This window comes from Pteropus alecto, unplaced genomic scaffold (genome assembly GCF_000325575.1).
Source record: "Pteropus alecto unplaced genomic scaffold, ASM32557v1 scaffold20, whole genome shotgun sequence".
In the NCBI taxonomy this organism is placed as follows: Eukaryota; Metazoa; Chordata; class Mammalia; order Chiroptera; family Pteropodidae; genus Pteropus; species Pteropus alecto.
In genome coordinates, this window is record NW_006436298.1 from 21,273,885 (window position 1) to 21,299,984 (window position 26,100).

At 35.3% G+C, this 26,100-nt stretch overlaps 1 protein-coding gene across 1 annotated transcript in view; it reads left to right on the plus strand.

The window, feature by feature from the left end:
* The window catches only part of ADGRV1 (adhesion G protein-coupled receptor V1), a 469,718-nt gene that overhangs the window by 381,654 nt on the left and 61,964 nt on the right, over positions 1–26,100 (plus strand). The window contains 1 exon segment of the mRNA XM_015590540.2: positions 9,221–9,378. Within this exon segment, the coding sequence (XP_015446026.2) occupies positions 9,221–9,378 (158 nt within the window).

The window sequence follows — 26,100 nt, forward strand, 5'->3', positions numbered from 1 at the left end:
AGTGATTGATGTCAAGTATTACATTCAGAAATATGCATGTTTAGTGTATCATTCTATGATTTATTCAGTAGTGCCCTAGCCCCAGGGGGTTCATATACAAAGTAAAATAAAACTCTGGAGACACTTCCTAAAAATGGAGATTTTTAGATTATTAGCAGTATACAGCCCCTGAAAATATTCTAGGTTATTTTTCTGTTGAGTCCGACTTTTGCTTCAGTGCCTCATCAAGTAGACTGACCTAGGAGTTCAGATAGGCAGGTTATGAGCAAACCTTTGTGTTTTGGATTCTTCACCCATAAAGCTAGAGGCAGGTTGGGATGACTGCTACTGTCCCTTCTAGTTTTAAGATTCTGTGAAGAAACAAAATGTTTAATGAAAGGCAGAAGTACAGTTATCTTTCTTACAGGCACCTCAGGTTGATGGGGTCATTCACAATGCCTTACTTTCCAACAGTCAGCACTGGGGATCCCCCAGCAGTCATCCCATCCAGAATGCAACTTCTGAGAGAATAGAAACTCACTCTTCTAGAAAACCATCAGCTAATTGGCCTTTTCCCTCCATTAGCCCTCTCCTTGATTGCTTTGGGGGTAGGAAGAGAAGGAAGGAGACAGGAGTATAGCAGATAAGAAACTATCAGTTCAGATCTCTAAAGAAGCCCCTGAACCAAGAGCTCAGTCTGCCACTCTTGTCACTTCTGAGCAAAGTCAGCTTGTCAGCCTGCGGTGATACCATCATGTTATATTGGACTTCCCTGAATATTAATGGCTCTTAATTACCTTCACTTTTCAAATTTGAACCAAGTTGCAACAATTGGTTTTGCAGAAACACACATGAGTCATGGGGAAAAGCAGCAAAGGGAAAGTTTTCCTCCTTCCCCTCGTGCAGAGCTACTGTGCACACAAGTAGATCATCTTATTTGCATGGTTGAATCACATTAAACATCTGCTGATTGATAAGGAATTCAAGAGAGAAAAAGCTGATATCCAACCCCACCCCTTTCATGAAGTCTTCCCTGCCTACCTCAGTTTACAGATTTTTCTTTCATTGAACTCATACTATTCAACACTTTTTCTTTTTCTTTCTTTTTCTTTTTTCTTTTTTTTTTTTTTTAACACAGGTCAAGTCTTGTATATGCATAAGAGGATTTAGGGCTTAGTAATAGGTGATAATAATAATCATAACTATCTTTTATTGAGTACCTACAGCATGCCAGGCTCTGACCCAGGAGCCTTGCATGTACTGACTCATTCCGTTCTCACTGCACTCTGAGAAGGCAAATTAGATGCTATCGTTCTTTCCATTTTATTTTTAGGAAACTAAGCTGTGGAGAAGTTTAATACTGGCCCAACTCTCAGAATCAATAAGAAGCATACCTGGGGTTGACCCAAATAACCTAGTTCCAGAGCCTTTACTCCTAGGAGTACTCTCCTTTTTCTGTAGGTAGTATCACTGTAATCCAGCAGGAGACTTCTTCTAGCCACCCTCCTCCCCTTTTGCCACACACAGTCTCAACAATAGTGTCCTTTGCTTTGGGGAACCTTCTTTACATGAATCATAAAGGAGATCACTTTATTATCTGTCTATCTGGTCTCTAATTTAGGGCTGGCCAACTTGGGACTTTTAAAATGTTTCCACAACATTCACATATGATCCAATCCTTAAGATTTCAAAACTTCAAGGAAAATGAATTGTGTCATTTCCCTATCAAAACTGGGGATTCCCCATCAAGAGGAGAGAATTTTGGTCTCCAAATCCTTTACTAAGTTTTACTTTCCTTTTCTGAAATAATCCATGACCTCTATCTCATTTTCCCCAGGTATTTTGGCCAATATAACAACCTTTTAAACATTTATTAGATATTCCTCAGGTGTAGATAGGATTTTATAATATTCTCAGATTGCTACATTGTATTTTTCTTGCTCTAAGATCCTTCAGGGAGGAAGTTATGCCTTTTACATTTTGTAAGTTTCCAACTATAACTACAACATTGCAAGGCATATAAAAATACTCAATAAATACTAATTAATAGTAGTATCATGGACCAACCCTAGCAAACACCTTGTATGAACATATAAAGGGTGTTCAGATATCTGAAAACACATCTTTGATGTGCTAACATTACTCAGGGAAGACCAACATCTCGAAATATTTGTTCAATAAATAATTCAGTATATCAGGATTAAGATGAATTTAGCAACAAAGTTGACTATTGTTGTTGAGACATAACAATGTTATCAACAGTTTGAGATAATGACCTTAAAGTGATTGACATATAACCTCATCTACTCACATTGTCCTTGTTTTCTCAGTAGTAAAAAGTTAACCCTATTCTTTACAGGATTTTAAGATTAAAATTTTAACAAGGAAGTATATAGTGTATTTTAAACAGTATGACTGACTATGATTGACTTCAGTTAACAATATCTTAATGATTTCAAGCCATTTGGAAATATCAGTCATTACAGTATCCTGTAAATATTAGTGCAGCTGTAGATGATACAAGATGTGGGTATGACTGAGCATTCACTCTTGCAGAGAATGCTCTAGAGTGTTTTCTTGGAGCATTTGCAACTTTCACATAAAGCCAGGGGAATCTGTGCGTCTTTTCTCCAGGACAATGTAATGTGGCTACTGTTAAGTAATAAGTGGTTGATAATTGTAAGTTGGATATCCTTCTGCCAAGGGATTTTTTCCTACTTCCAGAAATCATCGCCATTGCTGTCAGGATTTTTTGCTACTTAAAACATCTACATTCTTAATAGAGTGGCCCACAGTGACACTCTAGTCAGCACAGACCAACACTTCTACCTTTCACATATTTCTTCATGGGCTATACATGAAGCATACACAAATATATTGTAAGAGTATTTGAGGAGAGAGAGCACTTCAAAGCCTACAGAGTCTTCATCAGGAAAAGGAAGTAACATGTTCACATGACACATGGCCCCCAATTTCTTCTAAGCTATTTCTAAATGCTTTGAGTTTATTGAAATAAACTCAGATTGACATCACACACACACAAAAATATTACATCTCCAACATTAATCTGAGATCAGAAAGTACTGCATCCAGGGGTTAGCCTGACCTGAGGCTGCTTTCATGCTGATGGTAATACTCTGAGGATAATTTCACAGTGAAATTATGAAGTCAGATGCAGGGTGGAGAGGGTGTGCAACAAGAAAATTTTTTTGGACGTTAATTTTATACCCACTCTTGTGCCCACCTCTGTAAGTCTATTTTTTTAATAAAATTATAAAATCCTATCATTTTACTATCTTCAGGAAGGGGGTATGATTCTTCAGGAAAAAATCTTGTAGCCATTCATTCAGAGCCTTGGTAAGCAGGAAGTAAGAGCAGGACACCTCTGAGTGCTCTAGGACAATGACATTTTCCAGTACTAAACAATTTTGTTTTATGAGAACATGAGCATTACTGCATGAAAAAAATAAGAAGTCAGCTTGACCTTATTATGATTAAACTCTGAAGAGGTTTGATTCACTGGAACCTACCTGGAGCAAAGTTGGTAGAGTGATTTTAACAGTGCCATCAAGTTGTTCAAGGAGCATGTTGCTCAGACATGAGTTTCCTGGAAAAAGAAAAAAAAGTCATGTGGGGTATTATGATTTTCAGACAGTTTTTCATTAACTCTGTCTAACCTGTCAATACTATAAATCCATTATTCATCTTTGTAATTTATGTGTAAATATGTTTTATCTTTTTAACAAGCCAGGGATGTAGGCTACGGTCTCATTCACCAGGAGCCAATTATATACAACACAACTATATTTTCATGTATATAGTATATCTGACTGCTTTAAAATTTTAGACAGTTCAATATTTAATGATTAAAATATCTGTTCTTTTTGAGTAGATAAAACAGTATTGCTCTAAAATTTTCACACTTTTTTATGCTCAGTTTTTTCAAGTAATATAAGCATGTGGATATAGTTTAAGTACTAAAAAGTGAGACTCATATTTTTTGTTTTTTTCTAAGGCAGTTGTCAATGCACAGAGTTAGATATCAATGCTAACCATGGTGTAGAATGAGCTCTGAAACTGGTAGACATGGTGGTGATATTCTATTACATCTTCAGAATCAATATTCTCTTAAAGAACAGTTGTGTGTTCACTTCCTCTCTCTCACTGATTCACTAGTGCTGTTTAAACTATGGCCATTATAGTTTCATGTAAAAACCCACTAAAGCTACTTCACATTAAAGGGGATGGGTTATGGAATATGTGTACCCCACAGGCATTCTCATGGACATTCAAACGATGAAAATGAGATATAGTTGGACCTCAGAGAACTTGAATTAGAATGCCAAAAACCAAGGCCGCACTCTACATCTTTCAGGGACCACAGAGTCTCTCACTTTTTGTTGTTGTGAGCATCTAAGTGCTCCTCCCAACCCTCCCCTTCTCTCTCCACTCTCTCTGTCCATCTCTTCTGTATATTCGTTGTGTATTTACTCCAATATGCCTGTTTGCCCTGAATTTACATCAGCACTAGTGCCTACGACTTTATTTGCTAGCTCTCTCATTTTCTGTGATCAGAATGTTCAGGTGGCTAATCCCAGGCTTCTAAATATGACAGAGTTCTGCTTCTCTATCCCTTTTGCTCCCTGCTAACTTTTCTTTCTCTTTGGTTCTTCAGGGTTCCATGACCACCACGTACTATGAAATCTCTGGATCTTATTCTTCTTGGGGGTTACATGGTGTCTTAGCTTCACTGCCAAAGAGATGTAAAGATTAGTTAATTTGTAAATTACATTCAGCTACATCATATCCTGCAAGCGTGGTAAAAGAGTATTTCTCAAACTTTCAATGTGCACATGAAACAACTGGAGATCTTGTTAAAATTTGGTTTCAGAAGCTCTTGTGTGGGCTGTGAGATTCTGTATTTTTCACAGGCTCTCAGGTAGTCCTGACGGTACTGGTGGAGGAATAACACCTTGAATAGAAGACTAGATTCTGACATGCTGTGCATTTATTATAAATGTAATCTGCTTGATAGGAGGGACCATGTTGTAGATATCTTTATATACCCTTCCATGTTCACTACAATACCTAGTATACAACAGATATTCAAATGTTGCTTGGATTTTGATTGAACATCTGATATACAGGATTTTCTGTGCTTACCTTTTTTTTTTTTTTTTCAAGTAAGTGGTTTTCAAAGCCTGATTAAAAAATGATAAAAGTCGGCTGAATCAATAGGCATTTCTTAAGGGTCTGATTATGCATAGCACTAGGAGAAATATAAAAAAAAAAATTATAGTTCCTGTCCTCAGGGAGAACACTGGCACATTTACCACTAACTCTAATACTTTACTGGAATAGTGGAAATTATTTTAGAATTGTAGATGTAACAGTGAAGGCAAATGAGCCTGTTTATGCTACTAGCAGTTTTACCTTATGTAATTTAGGTGTCATTTTTCCATGCATTCAGTGAGGCTAATAGGATTGTTGTGATGTTTATGCATGATAATGCATGTAAGGATTGAGTTTCATGTCTGCCACATAGTAAATGATCCATGAGAGTATCATTTGTAGTGGTGGTGGTGGTGGTACGTATAGTAGTAGTAATATTTACGATAGTCTCCATTATCCAGCTAATTCAGTTTAGGAAAATAGCTTGTTCTTCTCTTTCCTCTCTCAGTCCATCTATTATCCTAATGCCCAATTTCACTTTGTGTGGCTTATCTGCAATTTAATCTTAACTTTATTTTTGTTTAAAGTTTAAATTTAAAATGAATTTTAGAATTTAGTTAATTGCCCTTGCTATGAAAACTACTGTATGTACTACAATAGAATGACAAAAAGAAAAATATATTTTCCTACCTTGCAGCTGGTTAAACCCAAACTGTGATTCTCTCTTCACATTTGTGTATTTATAAGTTTTTTTTTTCCACGTGGGAAATACAAAGTTGGTTGAAGCACCAAATGTAGCTTTTGATGTAGATGGCATCATTAAAGAAATCTTAAGGAGATCAACTGGGGTGGTGGGCACATGGGTCTGTAAATCATAACTATTATCATTGTGTTATTGAAGAGAAGAATTTAGTTATAAAAAAGACCTTGGAAACAAACATTTGTTATTCTTTCATTACCTAGATCCCTTTTTATTACCTATGTAGCCCAGTTGTCAGTTGCCTGTGTTTCTTCAAGTTCTCCAGTTTGCCAGGGTTAGCTTGTTCTTTAAAATATGATTGAAATGGACTCAACTCACAGTCTCATGTACAGGGAGTTCCCAGCATCCCTCCCATATTTTCTGAAGTTGTAAGTGGACCTTATGTCTCTCCTAGACTCCTTCGCTTCTGAGCTCCTTCTTATTCATTTCATACAAGAATAAAGAAACAAATACCCCTTGCCACCAACATACATTTTTTAAATTAAGTTAGGTAATGCAAGTGAAAACACTTCAATAAGTATAAAGTGCTACTTAGGAGACATAATCATCTTACCAAATCAGAAAGTAACATCAGGCATTATAAATGCTCCAAGCTGTCCTTGGAAGAGGGAAAATCTGAAGGTAACAAAACAATATGTACTTGTTTCATCCGGCTAAAAATAGAGAAAAAAATCAAGTCCTGACAAGATTTTGAAATAAATTACGACAGTCTGTGGGTTATAAAAGGAAAGAAAATTTACCATGAAAGTTTAAAAGGGAACAGCAAAAGTTAGTCATGTGATTAAAGAACCCCAAAGAGTGTTCATCACCGAAAGAGAAAAGGGTCACTGGAGTAGTAGTTTAAAGCTGGATGAGCTGGAAATTATAAGGAACACACTTTCTTCACCCTTTTTAAGAAAGCAAATTCACATATTCTTTGTCTCATTTTCTGGTTACTGTCAGATCTGTCCTTAAAGCAATAGCTGCCAGCACAATAATCAACTGCTTCCACAGCCCTCGTATGTGCCTAGCATTCAGACTGTTCATTTTTTACATTACATTAAGTTTTTCCAAGAATTTGTTCCCAGCTTTATTTCAGAAACTTTTCCTAACATGATATTCATAGTTTCCTAATCCCCACATCACTTTCATGTGATCTAATCCTCAAACTACCTGGATGTACTATACTTCTGCTTCAGTTAGACTGAAGGAAATTCTGGTTGAGGAGTTTATTTTCTATGCAGTATTGTAGTGCCTGAGGTAGAGAGGAAGGTGGGGGGAGGGGGCTGCCAACAGGAACAGGCATGCTGAGGGGCCAAAACCCTCCTTGTTAATGACCTGGCCTCATGTTGACTGTGCAGACAGCCAACTTAAGACACTCTCAGCAGTCCAGTACTTATGGGAGACACTGACTCTTGGGGCTCTAAACAATGGGCTAGCATGGCCAAGTCATCATACAAGCAGAGAGAGTTGCAAAGGAGATTTTTTAAGAGCAGTGGCACTTAGGGAATTTCCTTCTCTTCCTGAGAGCCAGTGCAAACATGCCTAGTTCTAACCTCCTGGAGGTCCATTTTGCCCATTTTATTTTTTAACCAGGATGTTACGTCATTAGTTGGGATTCTGCTTTCAAAGGTTGTCCTCTAAAACAAAGGAAATTTTTTATGAAGGCACTTCAAATAGAGAAGTGAAGACCAAACATGGTCAGCCACTGGCAAGTATAGGTGTTGGAGTATCACACTTATACTCTAGCACTCTGTATCTGTATTACTCCTAGAGCAGGTCACAATAGAGTCAGTAATTATCCCCATTTTACATACCGAAATTGAATTGTGATAACATTTTTCAAGGAAAATGAAAATCTTGAACAGTGAAAACCTGTGTTAGTGTCTTCATAAGTATCTATCTATATTTGTCTAAGCACTGTTAGGCCAGTCCATGGCAGTGAATTCATAATTCTGATGAAAACAAATCTTTTAAAGATGTACATAGAAACGTAGCCAACATGAGCAGCCAACATGACCACCATTTTTAGCGCAAAAATATATTCAAAATCAGGGCCATTAATGTTTGCCTGTTTAATCATATGCCTTTTACCCGGAAGACATGGGTCTTAACATAAGTGTACAGGGAAGAATTCAGACTGCGTGCTGTCCAAATTAAATTCTAAAAGCCAGGAAATTCATCATTCTGACATCTCTTTGTAGATGCAGAATATGGGTTGAATTATCTCTCAAAATGTGTCTTGTTTACAAGAGGAATACATTTAGCAGATCATGTTAACTAGACATGATACCTGTGTAAGGTCTTTAATAATGTGTCTCTTTTTAAATATAAAATCAAGGCACTGTTTTCCCAAGTTGCAAGAATTGCTATTTCCCTTATTACCTATATTTTGGATTTTGAAGTTTTAAACAGGTTATATATTTTTCCTTGTGTTTTTTTCAGAATCCATTATTTTTTGCTATGTTATATTCTAGGGTTACAGATATAATGCATTAAAAATGGAGACTTTGGGGGAAATTTTTGAAAAGAGACAATCCCTACTCTTAAGATATTTTGTACTTAAAAGTATTATAGTCTTATATAAGTTATAGGAGGTGTGTCCTTTATAAGAATACCTCAAAAGCACAGTTTTAGATATTGAGAACTTATTTAGTACTCCATTTTGAGATTTTTTTGTGAAAGACTTTTTGTAATGAACAAAAGGATTGTATGACCCATAAGTAAAAATTTCCAGTTACATCTCTAAAATCTTTTCTTGTAGAATTTCAGTGTTACCAAATAAATAGTGTAAATTTACCTTGGACCTCATTCTTCTAAATAAAGTCTAGTAATAGTAGATGCAGTTGAGCAGCATAGCTTCTAAATGGAAAGTCGTGTCATTTACAAGAGAATTAATGGCTTCAGAGAAAATGTACATATTAGGAATGGCAAAACTCATTCACTCAAAAATCAAGATCATGGAAATGACAGAATTAGTCCTAGGAATACTCAAATTTGTACCTTCTCTCATGCGGTCCCTAATTCTCATTAGGCCAGGAATATAGACCTGAAAAGTAAATGTGCATTTCTTGAATTTCTTTGGTCAGAATCTTTTTTGAATTTTTCTGAGCATCTCAACATATGCATGTTCCATAGATCCTACTTCGTAAAACAGTGGGTTAGATTTAATCATGTAGCTTCTATTAAAAGCTTCAATTTGGCAAACCAAAAATTTGCTTTTGCCAACATTTAGATACAAAAGGCTAACATAAAGCAATGATGTAATACATTCTGGATTTTACAAATGTTCATATCGAAGTCGTCTGAGTTATCTCTTCTCTCTTTCAGGTGTTTCATCCCAAACATCTATGCAGCTCTGTTCACTGCAGCTCTTGTTCCTTTAATGTGCCTTGTGGTGGTATTTGTGGTATTCATCCACGCCTACCAGGTGAAGCCACAGTGGAAAGCATATGATGACGTCTTCAGAGGAAGAACAAATGCTGCAGGTTAGGAAGGAACTGTATTTATACTTTGGCGATGGGAACTTTTTAATTATGGGAAAATGTCACTGAATATTTTTTATCCAAGAAAAAAAAAAAGAGTGACGTTAGACTCAGCTTTTAGCTCTGAGCCATAAGTGAAGCTATAGCTTTCCAATTTCTCCTGCTTCTTGTTGCTTCCTGACATCTCTCCTTCTTTAGGGCTCCGCAGGTTTTATTGCTGGTTCCAGTTTTGTCCTTAAGATAGTAATGTCCAAGTAAATGCATCATAGTCTTTGAGAGCTGCTTCCCAAACCTACCTTTAACTTAAGCAGTAACAACCAGTATTCAACCTGTGAAATCTATTCATCTCTTTCAGAATCTAAGAATTCATCACAAACAAACCTCTGTAATGCTCAGGGGTGCTGTATTTTGCATGTGGAGTTCTGATTGTGCTGACAGATGTTTAAAAACATATGTGATCAGACAGCTTCATAAGTGGCTACACATGTCTGGTTATTTAAGCGTGCAAGTCTTTCCAGCTCAAATTGGCTTGCACTGCAGCTCATTTTTTCCCTTTGAATCATACTTAGCACAGGTTTTTACGATCTGATTCTTTTTTTGTTGTTAGATTAGAGTCTTTTAGGAATTTTCTTAACTAGGAATCATAACCACACACCTACATACAGAAAATTCACTCTAAAATGATGTGAGTGACTGAGGTATTAGGGAGAATCTTATGAGCAGGGCGTGTGGGATCCCTCTTGGGCCAATGAAGAAGAGGAGTCTCTTTTTTTCCTAAGCTTTGACAAATCTAAAGCCAAATGAAATGAGTGAGAGGAATTCTTCACAATTAAGTGCTTCTCAAAGTTTAAGCAAGATATCATATAGAAAGTCCCTAGAATAGTGTCTGATACATTCTTAGGGGCTCAATAGATATTGTCACTTACAGGATAATAAAAGGAGTCACTGTAATGGTATAAGAAAGGCCTTCTGGCTCCTGAGCTGGGTCAGGGAAGATGTAAAAAGATTTTCCTTATGGTGTAAAGAGAAAGGAATGTTTTATATTTTTTCGTGGGGTCATTTATAAGATAGCTGTATCTAGATACCTTTTCTGTATTCTCTTTCATTTAAAGTGCAATCATTATGAAGGCAGAAATATTGTTTAAGCTTATGATTAATCTTCGATTCGTCAATTAAAAAAATTAATGTACAAATTCTACTTTTTCATGGGACATAGAATTTTTCCATAAGCTATGCTTTTATTTAACTTGGAATTCATTTTATTATAATTCATATCCTTAAGGAAAGAGTTGTTAGTTTCTCTCCCCAAATGACAAGATATATTTTACTTTCTATATAATATAGAAGTGTCAACGTTTGCATGTTTTTGGTAGTGATACCATAAGAGCAAAGCATAATGAATTAATCCTTTTCATGCCTAAATCACTCCTATGCATTTTGGATATGATCCAACATGGATAAAGTAGATAAACAATACTTCGATTATCTGAAAAACATAGCCCTTAGACATTAAACAAAATTCTGAATGTCCCAGCACTCTTGTATGTCATCTAGGGAAATCTCTCTTGCAATGAAATATTAATAGAAATTATGCTCTATTGTAGCTTTTCAAATAAAAAATATTTATGATATTTCTAATTCCCCTATTCCCATGACAAATCAATCTCATAGTTATTACCTCATACATAGACTTATAATATTTTCCTCATTGGTCACTAGTTTGAGTCTTTTTCTTCTCCATTTCATTTTCTCAGGTGTCTATACTTCAAAAATGTAAAATGTATCACCTCACTCTCCAGTGTACAGTCATTCAGGATTTTTAGTCCATGATATAAGGGTCTCCACAGTCCACCCCAAGCCCCAAGCTAGTTACTATTTATCCTATATTCTGACTCTGCCAGTGTATTTATTCTTTCCTAAATTTGCCTGATACAGTCATCTTTATTCATGTAAAGAACACTCTACTTTGAACTCCCATATGAATTGATAAAACTCATGTGTTTATTAGTAAGTGATGTGGGAAAATGTGGATGAGAGAGAGGTAGAAAGGGCTTATCACCATCCCATAATCTTCATTAGTTCCCCAAAGCTGTTAAACATAAACCCATAATCTAAGTAAAAATTGCATGCTAGATAATAGTTTCCCTAGACCCCACTTCCAACAAGATACTACTCATTCTTTTATAGAAATGCTGGAAGCTCTCTGTATGCTTCCTCTTCTACGAAGCCTTTGGAATTGCCTCTTTACAGAACCACACCACTGCTCATTTCCTCATCTATGCCTTTAAAGCACTTTGTCCTCATAGCCATTAGAGCACTTATCGTAGAATGGGATGATGACTTTTTTTGGTGTATGTGGATGATTTCTTTAATAAATAATGAATTCCTTGAGGGCAAGCACCATTTATTATTCATCTCCCTATCACCAGGGTTATATAGAGTAGTCAGTGGGTAGGCAAGACCAGTATTAATATTTGTTGGATAAATAAACAAATTAGTAATCATCAATGTACTACAAAATCTCATAGAAACGAATACTTAAGCTAACTATAGCATTAAAAGAAGATAAATCTGTTATATCATCAAAAGTAGAAATTAAAGGAGTTATCACACTGACATGTTTGTTAGTTATCCTTTTGAAGGTTATTATTATTAAGATTGTATTTTTCCATGACTTCTATGATTTCTAAAACTATGTGTTCACTTTGACTTCTGACCAATCTTTTATATTTTATTTGCAACCTACTATAACTTACCTCCACTTGAATATGCTCCACTTACCTTGAAATTAGAAATTCTGGGGAAAAAAGAATACTGCGTAATCTACCAAATATCATTTGATACTCTTTGAATCTTTCTGCTAAAATTCCATTGCATTGACCTAAAAAATATCTAGTCAAGCTGGCACTGTAAATTCATGTTTTGCCTACTACCCTGCTCCATATGCATAGCAGTTAAAGACAATCTATAATAAGAGAAAATTTGAAAGACGAACATCTCTGTGTATCAGCAATAGAGCAGGAACACAAAGTGGTAAGCTGAGCCAAAGTCATGAGCCTGATGTTTTCTTAGTCACAAGGTAGTAGGTGCAGGAGTCTCTCAACTATTATTGTGGTGAACTGGGAACTAACAGGTCCCACCCAAGACAAGTAGACTGGAGCAATAGCATCAGCATTAAAGGAGTCTGTAAAAGAGCTACCACAGTAGCTTGGGCTTTGGATTATAGAAATCTGGGAGCCCAAGGAGAAAGTAGGCAATGCATCTTATTACTCACCTGGGCCAAGCTCTCCAGACTTTTCAGACTGTATCTGTTGTATCCGTATGTTGCCGTGGGGTCAGAAGGCCCAAGACATCAAATTAGTCCTTATTAGACAGCACAGATAAGTGGAGGCAACCACAAAACCATTAGACAAGAAAAGGTAGCCAGAGACAGAGACAGACAAACAGAGAGACAGAGAACAAGCAAAGAAACAGATGTGTTCTATTCAAGATTAGCTGCAATATAAAAATCCCTAACATTGGAAAGAAAACTAACAAAGACAGCCCTTAAAATCAATAATCAAAAAGATAAATTTAATCTAGAGAAAAATTTAAAAATAGAATAAATTATAAATAACTTTGAACAAATATTTAGGATACTCAAAAATATAAAGCAGAAATTATCAAACTATGTCCCTACTAGCCACTCACCTGTTTCTCCATTTCATCTATTTATTTTTTTAATAGCTTCATTGAGATATAATTTACATGCTATGAGGTTAACCTGTTTAAATTGTATAGTTCAATGGCCTTTCATATTTATATAATTGTGTAACTATCACCATAATCTAATTTTAGAACATTTTCATCATCCCCCAAAGAACCCTATACCTATTAGCAGTCATTCCCCATTCTTCACTTCTCTGATCCCTAGGTAACCACTAATCAACTTTTTGCTATAGACTTGTCTATTCTGGACATTTCATATAATGAGATCATAGCATATATGGTCTTTGTTGTCTGACTTTTTTCACTTAGCATGTTTTCAGTGTTCATCCCATAGTATAGCATGTATCAGTGCATAATTTCTTTTTTTTTTAATTAAATTAACTGGTGTGACATTATTGTCAAATAATATTTTACTATATAGGTACACTACTTTTGCTTATCCATTCATCAGTGGATTATTTTCACCTTTTGGCTAATATGAAGAATGCTGCTATGGACATTCAGATATAAGTTTTTGTAGTAACATAAATAAAAATAAGTAGATAGATAGATAGATGATAGATAGATAGATAGATAGATAGATAGATAGATAGATAGATAGACAAAACATGTATTTTTAGTTCTCTTGAATATATACCTAGTGGTGGAATTACTGGGTCATATGGTAGCTGTATGTTAGCATTTTGAGAAACTGCCAAACTGGTTCCCTAAGTGATTGTACTAACTTGTTTTTGCAAGTAAAGATTTTTTTGGAACCCAGCCACATGCATTTGTTTGTACGGATTCTACGTCTGCTTTTATAATACAGAGATGAGTATGAGACCATGTGGCCTGCAAAACCTAACATAGTTAATATCTGACCTTTCATATAAAAAGTTTGATGACCAGCCCTTGGTATAAAGGAAGACATAGCCACTAAAATAATTTAAACATAAAAAACAAAAACAGATGTAAACAAATAAAATTTAAAGAGACAAATTGAAAACAAAATCTTGTCCATAAAAAACATACTAATTAAAATTTTAAATGTCTTAATATTTAAGATAAACTCTAGATGAGACACAGGGAAGAGGGAGTTAATGAATTAGAATGTAAAGCTAGGATTGAGGAATTCACCAAGGAAACATTAAAAAAAGGAAAAATAGGAAAACAAAACTAAGAGATATGAGGATAGATTGTCAGAAAAAAAATATAGGAAATGGAGAAAAAGCAAGATTCGAAGAGATGATGGTTGAGAATTTTCTAGAATTAAAAAAATCGAACATAACTATACATAAAATAGATATCTGCATTTTAAAAAAATGTGGGAGGGGGTGGAAGAATGCTGAAAACTCTAGTATATTAGCAAAATCTAAAGTACATTTCGAAAGTTTCCATGCCCGTATTCTTGAAAATCTGGATAGTGAACAGCTTTTCTTTGCTTCTGATATTCTACATTGTTATGAAAAGTGGCACAAAGCCTGCTTAAGAGTTCAGATTCCATGGTGCAAGCAGACATAACTAAGTTCTCTGAAAACCTGTTTCAAAGGCACCACACAGACTGGTACCTAGTCTCTTCACTTTCTTATGAGAAACCTGCTCTTTTTACACCCTATGTGCATTTAATAACTGAGAAGGAGGGCAGTTCTAGTTTGTCTCAAGCTGACCCAGCCTAGTTCTCTGCAATTCCAAGCATACAAAAACAACCTTTTTTTCTAAGGCAGCTGAAATGCTTTGTAACCTACTTGTATTTTGCCTTGTGTTTTTAAATTAGATTAGCACTTTTAGATATATTATGAGAAATATATACTCAAGTAATAAATCAAGAGTAGAAAATAAACCCTTTTCTTACAAAAGCACAATTTCCTAGTTTTATAAATTATGCTAAATTTTGAGTGTTGTTGGTCATTGTCAAGAGTTTTTGTTTATAAATCATTTTTAACAATGAGTATGATGCATTATGAGAAGGAAAGTTCAGTCTGTAGTTTCCTTATAACCAAGCTGTTTGTTTGTTTGTTTTTAATAACTAGAATGAATGATATGATTATGTATTTACCTTAGAGTTCTAGATTTGGTAAACAGATGTGATTAGTTAACACTAGCATCACCTGTTTGAATAACTGAAGAGTTTGCATCAATTTTTTGTTAGGCCTGGAATCTTCCATATATCTGCAGAACTGTTCTCCACACTAATCACTATCGTACAGATTAGATGTACCTGACAATTGGAGCAATTTTAAATCACACTTGTGTATTGGTTATGACTGCTAATCATCAATCCCTTTATGACTCTATATTTTGAATGACTTTTTGCTCCTGATATCCCTTAATTGCAGAGTTTAAATAAACTCAGTGAAATCTGAAAAAAACAAAACAAAACAAAACGGATGAACGGAGAAAGAGCTGCTAATAAATAAAATACACTCAGTGGTGTAATTTCCCAATGATGGTCACTGTCAGTCTCTTCCCTTTCTGAACTTGGCCTGGGATAGCCATGACAGCTTGGCTTCTGTGCCTTTTTTGCTGCCTGACTGCTATCAACCAACTTTTCGAAGGTCAGTGGTTCCTAATAAGAATCACTGGCCTCCTCCTCTCTTCAGTGCAGTGAATGAATGTGCAGTGAGGATGAGTCAAGATAAAGATAGGTTTCCTGAACTAAATTTCAATGTCTCAAACAGCATTTTAAACAAAGCCTGTAATTTTAGGGTTTGGTTTTGATCTCTGGCAATGATAAGCTTGTCACTCCTTACAGGCTCATTAGAATTTACTGGCTCCTTTCTGATTCATCAGCCAATTCTTATGTGAGGAATAATTTATGGGTCAAGGAAGAAAAATTAATTTGAATAAAAAGCGGATGTAGGTGGTTACAAATCCCTTGCTTATGTTTCAGTATGATAGATAAAAATGTAAAGGAAGCTTGGTTCAATTGGCCATGTTCAACATGAATTTGAGGTATTTAGAATTTACTTAATGGCTACTTCTCTGCTTAGGAACATATTTGAGAATGAGTGGTTCCATTCTTCTGAGGTTCTATCCACATTTATAGTGGAAATAAAAGTAATATAAATCAAGATTCCACTGCTATTATGAAAGTCATTGAGAACTTGTTATAATGAATATTACAAAGTATCATCTCTTACATCCTAAAGTTGAGTGACTATTTCTCCTGACATTTAAAAAATTTCAAGTAGAGTTCAAAGAAGCTCAGTGAAATCCAAAGAAAAAAGAGGAAAGAGAAGAGCTCCTGGCAAATGACATAGACTCTGTGTTGTATTCTCCAAAGATGACCACCATCAGTTACTTCCCTCCTGTTGTATGTGTGCTACTTCTCATATAACATGGTGAAGTCTGTTTCCTCCCCCTTTAAATCTGGACTGACTTTGGACTTGCTTAGACCAATATAATATGATAGAAGTGATGCTGTTCTGTAATGAGTATAGCCTTTAAGAGAAGTAGAAGTTTCAGCTTTTTTTCTTTTGGAAGCCAACTACCACGTAAGAAGTCCAGTTACCCCAAGACCACCATGATGTTTGAAACCCAAGCTAGTCATGTGGAGTGGCCACGGGGTGACATGGTTGGCCATCTTTCAGTTGTTTCAGGCACTCCAGCTCTGATCCCAGACATGTGAGTGAAGAAGTCTTCTTATAGATTCTAGCCTAAGTAGATACCACACAGAGCAGAAAAACTGCCCAGCCCAGATTATAGGATTGTGAGGAATAATAAATTATTTTAAGCCACTAAATTTTGTGGTTGTTTACTATGTAGCAATCAATAGCTGAAACACTCTGGTTCTAGTATTCTTACTATTCTCATATCAAAATTATAAGTATGTCATTGTCATTTTAAATATAATTGCTTGCAGAAACATATGTGGTTTATAAGTAAAAATGGAAAAACACAACATGACTTTTTTCCTAAAGCAAAATTGAGGCTTCCACTAAAGCAAAGTAAAAGTAATCTTACCTAGTAATCGTATATGCTTGAATTGGATCCAGAATGACCAATATAACAGGTTTTAAAAGTCCTTGGCAGTAAGCTGCTTGTTTGCAGTCTACTATCAGTTCCACTGCTGAAAAAAAAAAAATTAAAAAATTTAAAAAATTTAAAAAACAAAAATCAATGCCTAGAGATCTAAGGAAAACCCCAGAGTGTCTCATTAGACAATGAACAATCTCTTCCACTTGAGCTTGAAAATCTTGGTGAACACAGTTCAGTCTTCCCACATTTCGACAACAATGGTGGGAGAAATTCAAAATATTTAAATAAACATGATGGATGCTAATCCTCTGCTTAGATTCATACCTATGGTCTCAATCTTCAAAAATTCAAATCAGAAATCTTTGAGCCTGAAAGATGATGTGTAGTCAGTCATTCAGTGTTTGTTTTCTTCATTATTGTTTTTGAAAACATTTGGGATCCGATAATACATATTAAAACTAACATCAGGAGTTAGTTTCCTAAAGTTTAGAACATCCAGATGTAAAGTATTATAAAAATATATTTATTAAAAGTACTTTCTATAAAAATAAAATCATAGAGTTGAGAGAAAGCTTAAATTTGTTTAAACTCCTGATTTACACATGTAACCAAAGAAGAAAATGGACTGATAATTTGTGGCAGAGCTGGGTCTTTTTAGAACTCAAGTTTCCTGAATATCTTTATCCCCGTGAACTAGCTTTCACCTAGTCTCTGATGAGAGCAAGGATAGTTCTCTACTTAGTCTGTTTCAGTACTAAACTGTTAAATTCAATTTATGTTTGTTTTCTAGGGCATAGAACGTGTATATGGTAGAGTTGGAAGAAAGAATAAAGGGCTAGAATGCACATATTGGCAGCTGTGTATATAACTGGACCCTGGTAGCCATGTTTGTCATCAGCACCACTGCCAATTAAAACTCGCCATGTGCCTGACCCTATGCTAACCATTTTGTATGTATTGTCTCTGTTTTTATAAGAATCCTATGAAGCAAGAATTATTATTCCTATACTAGGATAAGAAAATTGAAGAAATCAGAGGCATAAAAATGTGGCCAAGTTTGTAGTAGGGATTAGAACCACAGGTGACTTTCAAGCTCTCCAGAGCTGCCATCATTGCTGGCACCAATGCCATTTTGGTATCAAAACTTTCATCAAGAAAAATAACATGTAAATATTAAACCTAGAGAACTCTAATTCTATAAAAGTAGTTATTGGACTCCTTTTCTCAGAAGGAATTTGAAGCAATCTGGACTGGCAAATTATTCCTTCATCATCTGATTTTCAAGAAAGACTGCCCTCTCTCATTATGGTACTGAAACATCCCTAGTTTTCCTCATTATTCTCGTATGTAGTGTAGGCATAAAATAATACTTTATAGAGCTGTTTGAAAGATTAAATGTTAATTCATATAAAGTCTTTAGTATACTCTCTGGAACAGATAAGTACTCAGTATGTGTTGGAATTTCTATTAGCACAACTCTTTAATATGTAATTGGTTCAGAATACAGTCAGATATAAAACTCCTTTGTCCTTTATACTCCTTAAATGTCTCTCATATATGTCTCCCTCTTTCTTTATTCATAATCATGCCTACTGTATTAACCAGCTTGAGCTGCCACAACAAAATACTATAAAGTGGGTGTCTTAAACTGAAATTTATTCTTCACAGTTCTGGAGGCAGAGAAGTCCCACAATCTGGTTGCCAGCCAATTCACTTTCTAATGAGGGCCCTCTTCCTGGCTTGCAGATGGCTATTTTCTTGCTGTGCCCTCACATGGTAGAGAGAGAGAGCAGGGGATGGGGAGCGTTAGTTCTCTCATGTCTCTTTTTATAAAGGTACTCATTCCATCATGAGGGCTCTACCCTTGTGACCTAATCATCTTCCAAAGTCCCCATCTCCAAGTATCCTCTTTCTTTCTTCAGCCATACAGAGCTAATGCTATGCCCTAAAAGTGACATGATTTCTGATGACTTAAATAACATAACTGAATTCACTCTCACTTGCTGAGTTAATCAACAACTTTATGATCAGGGAGGAGAGGAAATGGAATTGAAAGTAATTTCCATCTTGGTAACCACCATGAATAAGCTTCAGCAGGGTGTTTGAAGATATGGTCAGTATGGTGTACATTTAAAGCCAGTAACTGAGAGCATCATAGTAGCATTGTTGCCTAGGTACGCTGCACACACTTTTACCTTCATTGCAGTTGGCATCTCTTATTGATGTATGCATACCATTGCCACGCCTCAGTTTGACCCAGAGAATTAATGAAAATTTCCCAATTGTTTATAATTTTTGTACATAAGCAAAGTGACTTTCCCATATATTTCCTTGGCAGTTTTCTCCAAATTAATAAAAAGTTTTAATTTTCCTGGCATACTCCACTCTTTTAAAAGACTTTCTCCTTCTCCAATCCTTTATTTATCCTAGAAAAATTACTGATAAAGCATTACTTTCTGCTCCTTTGAAAGCTACACAAAACAGTTGTGCATGTTTATTCCTTTGAACTAAGAGCACATTCTTTTTTTTTAATGGATACCTGAAGTCTTTCATTTAATTCTCAGCTGATGAAAATGCAATTTCTGATTTTAATGTGTCTCTCTAAAAATTTGTATTCAGACGGTTTCCAAAGAACGTGTATAAAACATGATTAGAAAGTAGAAAAATCAACTTTTTAAGGCTGTCTTGCAATATTTGTGACATTGAATACACTATATTTCCCCTTTGATATGGTCTATGAGCCACCGTTGTTGCTGTCAAGATAGTGATCCTGTAATACACCATAGCTCTCTCTAATCAGCCAAATACCAAGTTTTGGGGTATAAATTCCATTCTTGATTTGCAACTTTTTCCATGTGTTAATTATTGCCATTCGTATTTCTAGATACTTTTCAATTTATGATTCAGTGCCTACGCAGTTATTTAAAAATAAAAAAAAGTAGTCACAAAATAAGAGTTGATCACATTTTAATTAATCAACTGGTACAATGTTAAAGAGAAGATCCAGAAATAAAGGAAAATAGGGTTGCTAGGACTAGGAAAATAGGAATAGGGGACAGGTAACCTGGGAAATTAGCAGTTATATCATAAATATCTTTCAAAATGTATACTTGACATACTGATTATGATCATAATGCCATACTTAATATTTTACATATTATAAAACTCAAAGTCGAGTGAAAGGAAATGACATTTTTATGTTGTTTCCTTTCTGAAGAAAGTACACCATGTCGAAGGTAAAGATATTTTCACAAAAGTACTCATTCATTTGCCTTATAACTGAAATGGCCTGCCTCATAAAAGGTCATTTTCCTTACAACCAGTTGCAAAAGGCCACTCCTTCCAACTAATAAGATGTCAAAAATATTTTTGTTCTTTCCTGTACTTCAAGGTCACTATGTCCCTGATTAATATTTTTTTGTCTTTTTTAAATCTGTGCTTTTTGCTTACACCACCCTTTTCTTATTCATGTTGCTGTGATTACCATTTCATGATATCCTCCCTTCCGTGGGTCACCTTTTCCTTCTGCACATCTCTTTCTGAGCACAACCTCATCCTGTCATCTTCTCTCTACTCCTTACTCCTACTTGTTCTTTATTCTCATTGTGACCTCCCTTCCCTCCACCCTGTGATTGGATGTTCCAAGGATGTTTTCACTAGCTCCCTTGATTTCCTCACCAATTTGGCTCCCTCCTTACGTAATTTTGGCAATCATCAGTCCTATCTATGCCACGTAGTTTTCTTTTTGCCAGCCTACTTATTCTAAGTAACCTTAAACTGGGCCGTCTCTGGTTCTCAGAAATCCTTTGGATTATCCTTAATTGATTCTTAAATAATCTTTGAAACAGATTCCACTGCCTTTAAGTCTTGTGTGTAATACCTTTTATTCTCAGTCTATACAATTACAAAAACAACATGACGTTACGTCACTCAACTTTCCTTAGTTTTATATGATCATTTCTCTTTGTTGCCTCCATTCTTTACCACTTTTCCTCCCATTTTAGATAAGGAGGTGAATAACTCATTCTCAGCAGAGCCAACCCTCTCAGTTGTGCCCTTCATCAATTTTTCCTTCTCTTGGAACTTATTTCATTCAATTTTCCATAATTTCTGTATGTCTTAAATATCTCTTATCTCCTCTGTGTCTTTCCCCTCCATCTAAAAACATGTACCACTTTCACTGCCTTAAAGAGCTTAGCCATAATGCATCTGCCTTATCCTTCACCAGCAAATTTCTTGAATAGTAGGCCACATGAGCTACCTACACTCATCATCTTTTGTTCACTGCTAAGCCTTAAGAGTACCTTGTTTATTCTCTTTCATTCATCACCTATAACTTTGGACACCAAATCTCCTGACCTCTTCCCTCATGTCCTTATACTTAAACTCAATCAGTACCCTTCCTTAAATAGTCTATCTCACTTGGTTTTCATGATACTCTCTTCTTTTAATTTTTTTCCTCAATCCCAGGCCATGTCTCATTATTCTTTTGACTCATAACTCTGGAGTATATGTGGTTTTGAGGGGTTGCCTATATGCCTTTTTCAAATCATAGTGGTAATTTTCAAATCTATGAACTTGAGCCCAACTTCTCCCCACAATTTCTTTATCCTCTTCCTGAAAATAATACCTTATCCTCTGAAAATACAAAAATTGTCATCGACTTTGCCCTTCTGCCTGTCCCAATCACTCCAATTTCTGTTATTATTCTTCTACTTTCTTCTCTTCTTCCTCTTAACCCTTTTCTTATTTTCCTAACCTGGAAGCCAGTTGATTTCTTTTACTACACAGTCATAGACTTCAGTAGTTGTCAAAACTCACTGAACATCAAAATCACACCTTCAGAAATTACGATTTGATGAGTCCCTCTACAGATACTGATTTAGAATCTCTAGTGATGAAGTCCCAATATCTGTATAGTTTTCAAGTTTCTTATTGTTTTTTGATTTAGAGGTACTACTATACGTTCTACTCTGTAGTATTTTTTTTTGTCCGTTCCCTTCTTCCCATTGTGGGAACCAGTCCTCTGCCATTCCCTTGCCTCAAACCTTCATTACCTTTCACTTTGATCACTGCAGTAGTTACTTAACTGGTATCCCTGCCTCCAGCATTCTCTCCAATTAATTTACTATTCTGTGAGATTAAGCTCTGTTTCGGTTAGGCCATACCTATTCTCAGAAATTTTAAATGGCTCTCCATTTCCTTTAAAATGATTTTGCTTACCCTGTCCCTCAAGATCCCTTCATGACCTAGTGCTACAAATATTCTTCTCACTATTTACCTTCATGGACCTTTAACTTCAGTGAAAAGGAATCATTTACACTGATTTATGCATTTGCCTTTTTGCTTCTCTTTATGCTGTCCCCACTACCTTAAACTCAAAATTTACAGATTCAGATATTCAAGGCCCAGATGAAATTCCTTCTTTTTCACAAAGCCCTCCCTGATACCACTGATAGGAACTAACTGTTATTTTCCCTGAATTTTTATAAAACTTGATAGCTCTCTTCTAATATTGATCTACCTTTTATTATAATGTATGTATGTATATATTTACATATATTATGTATATATGCATATATGTATGTATACATGTATATTTGAAAGAAAATCCATATGCAGTTCTTTTACCTATCACATTTTAGCTAATACATTTTTATGCTTGCTGATGAAATATGTTCTTGAATAACAAGCTGTAGCCAAAGTTTATATAAAACTGTCCGGAGTATTCTGCATTTCAACCACTGAATCCTCTCAATCTGCAAAACCTTATTTGGGTGGTACTAATGTTATTCTCATTGTACAGATGAGGAAATTGTGTCTCAGAGTAGTTAAGTAACTCGCCAAGGTCACACAGCTAGTAAATGGCCCTCAAGTAATCTGGCACAAGTCCATGCTCATAACCACTCTACTATTCTGCCTTTTTGATAAATGAATCCCACTCAGGCAACCCCAATGCGTGCTTTAAAAAAAGATGTAAGTGGCTGAAGGCCCATATTCAAAATAGACCTTTTTCTTTTTGTTGAATTTGACAGAAGCAAATTATAAAATTTAGTATAAATAACCTTCAGGAAAGCAAATTATGTGATTTATAATTAATATGTATCAACTTCAAGAAGTAGAAATTGAGAAAGACTAAAAGCGTTGAAGAGCAATTTAAATTTCTATTTGTACAGTATTGTAAAGACAGTGTAAATCGGTGTGGTTGTAAGCAAACAAGTAATTGAAATGAACAATATTCGATTCTTACACTTATTTAATTATACAGTTTCCAAGAAGTGTGGTGATTTCCTTTTCTCCATCATACTCCACCCCCCACCACACACACACAATGTCAGAGTATTTGTGAATAACTATTTAATCTATGGTTATGATAACTGTTATGATTATGATAATCTATGGCTTTGCCACCATGAAAAAGAAATTGTCTTTGTTTTTTTCTTTTTTTTTTTTTTTTTTAACAAATGTGTTCCATAAACTTTTAACAGAGGCAACTTCACATAGTTAAAAATATAGAAAGAAACAAACAAAATTGAGCTGGGTCTATCTAGACTACTAAAGATGGAATTGAATAGTAAAAAGTAGCTTCATTTACAGAGCTTGGAAAGCACAGTGACCAAAAATCTATATGGCCGCTCATTTATTAATCTTACCTATTAGTGCCAAATCCATGGTACCTAGAGTTAAATAAAATTCCAATATTCTCACTAAGAAGGAAAGAAGAAAGGAAGGAAAGAAAGGAAGGAGAGAGGGTTGGAAAAAGAATTTTGAGCCTGGGGCAAAAATAAGCTGCAATATCTATCTTACATTCGCTATTATTGGACACCTGTGAAAGTCTAACCATGAACAATTTTAACTCCACATGAAAGAGAAAAAAAAGAGTTGAAATTAAAATCTCACAAATATTAAGGTCTACATATGAAATGACAAATACAGAAATAAAATTTTAAAGGTGTATCATTGGGTATAAAGCACTTTAATCAAATTACTTTACTCACTAATATACAAATATCGTCCATGTGGATGTTACTGCTTTTTTGGGGCAGGCTCCTTCTCCTTAGATTATCCACATGGCATTCAGTCTGGGGGTTGCCTTTCTTTCTTAACACAGAGATTTCTCTTTCTTTTCTTTGTAAGGGCTTAGTCTGAGGTTGTTAGTAAGAATGAGCAATGAGATATTCGTTTACTCCCATATGCATAAATATCCAGGCCACACCTGTGAGTACTGTGCCATTGCTTAAATGGATAATGATAAGCCTTTAAATCACAGAGCTATCAGACCACTTTGTAGTCTGCTATTGTTGTATATGCCTAAAAACAGCTCTACAGGTAGGTTTGGTGTTAATTGTCTCTATTTATAAATATAGTTATTTAATAATATAGAGTAAATAATATACCCAAAGCTTTCGGAAAATATATACATAAAATCATTTTTTAAGACCAGACAATGCCCTGATAATCTGATAGCTGTTGGGAGAAGAAATGCAATTAATCACATTGATAGAGGAACCAAACAATTTAACTCAAGTGGATTTTTTTTAGAATAGTAACATGGCAAAGAAAACAAAAACATAATAAAATTTTAAATTGGTGTTACAGTTTTGCAATGTGATAGCTAGAGAACCAAAACAAGAAAGGAAGTAAGCATTCAGGTCAGCTGGCATTTATCCAGATCGAGGATTGAGGGTCTACCAGAAAACAGTTCTGGGAACTAACATATTTAACACACTATAAAAATATTTTCTTACACTCATAGAGTTATCTTTAGTGTTAATTTTTCTGAGACTTGTGTTAGAATTGACTCAAGACTTCACTGTTAGCCTATTAAACCTTAATGATAGTACTGTGATGTCCTGTCATACTATATGTGAAACATAACTGGCTATTCATGGTCAAATACATAGTAACCTAATTTCCAAAAATTATGAGGCCATAGAGTAAGATTCAAAATATAGATGTAAGCAGGTTGAAAGGCGAATTATATATTTTCATTATATAATAAAAGCTAAGTGTGTTAGGAGCTGCTGTTAGGTGCCCGAGCACGCCTGGAGATGAGTGTTTTCAACTCTTTAATGGCTGAGTAACTGGTAATATAGTTAGAAAGCTAGGTTAAGCCAGCCTTCAGTTGGTTGACTTCATGTTTGTTTTAGAACTCTGATCTTCTAAAAACTTTTGTCCTAATGTCATTTTATAAAACATTTATGAAATGTGTAGAAAATTACTATGTTGGCTGTGAACACATATGATAATTTTCCTTCCTATAGGTCCAGGAAATTTTTTCCTCACAAAAAGAAAACAGACCTTTTAACCTTTTCCTTAACAATCACAGACCTATGTGACCCCCTCCCCCCAGTAGGATAGCATCTGGCAACTTCGAAGTACATGGTTCAAATGGAATTACTCTAATAACAGTTCATGCAAGATACATGTGGGTATGTCTCATCTAACTTGATTATTCTCTTTAGATTCAAAATTATAGCCTGCAAATTGAAAATTATATATAGCTTTTGCAAGGCAAGACCATAATTCTAGCCTTGTACTGTTTTTTTCAATCCCAATAAATCACACTCAAAGTAGGCATGACACTGGACTGTCCTTTAGCATCCAGGAAAGCCTTAAGTCAGCTGTTGACAAAGTACTGCTATTTAGGTTCTCAGCAGACTTTGAGTCTCCTCTGAGAGTTTGCTCGTTCTTCCTCTTGTGCCCTAGAAAATACACTCTAGGCCAGTACTGACTCTTCTCTGCCTCCAGATCCAATAGCTCAGCTGTACAGATCCTTCCAAATTAGGTTTACCTCCTTCATATATCAGTAAGGGTCAAGGTAAATCCATTTAAGAAAGTAGATTTAGGCCTCTACTATAGTTATGTTTACTGTACATACTTTACGGTGTAGATACAATTAAGTTAGCTTACAATATCCTATTTAAACTAACTTCTAGAGAAGAGGTTTACAAATTATAGACCTCAACATAATGGTAAGTCTCATTGACAGCATTTTTAAGTGGGATGGGATGGGATGGGGTGGGATGGGATGGGATAGAGAAGAGAAGAGAGGAGAGG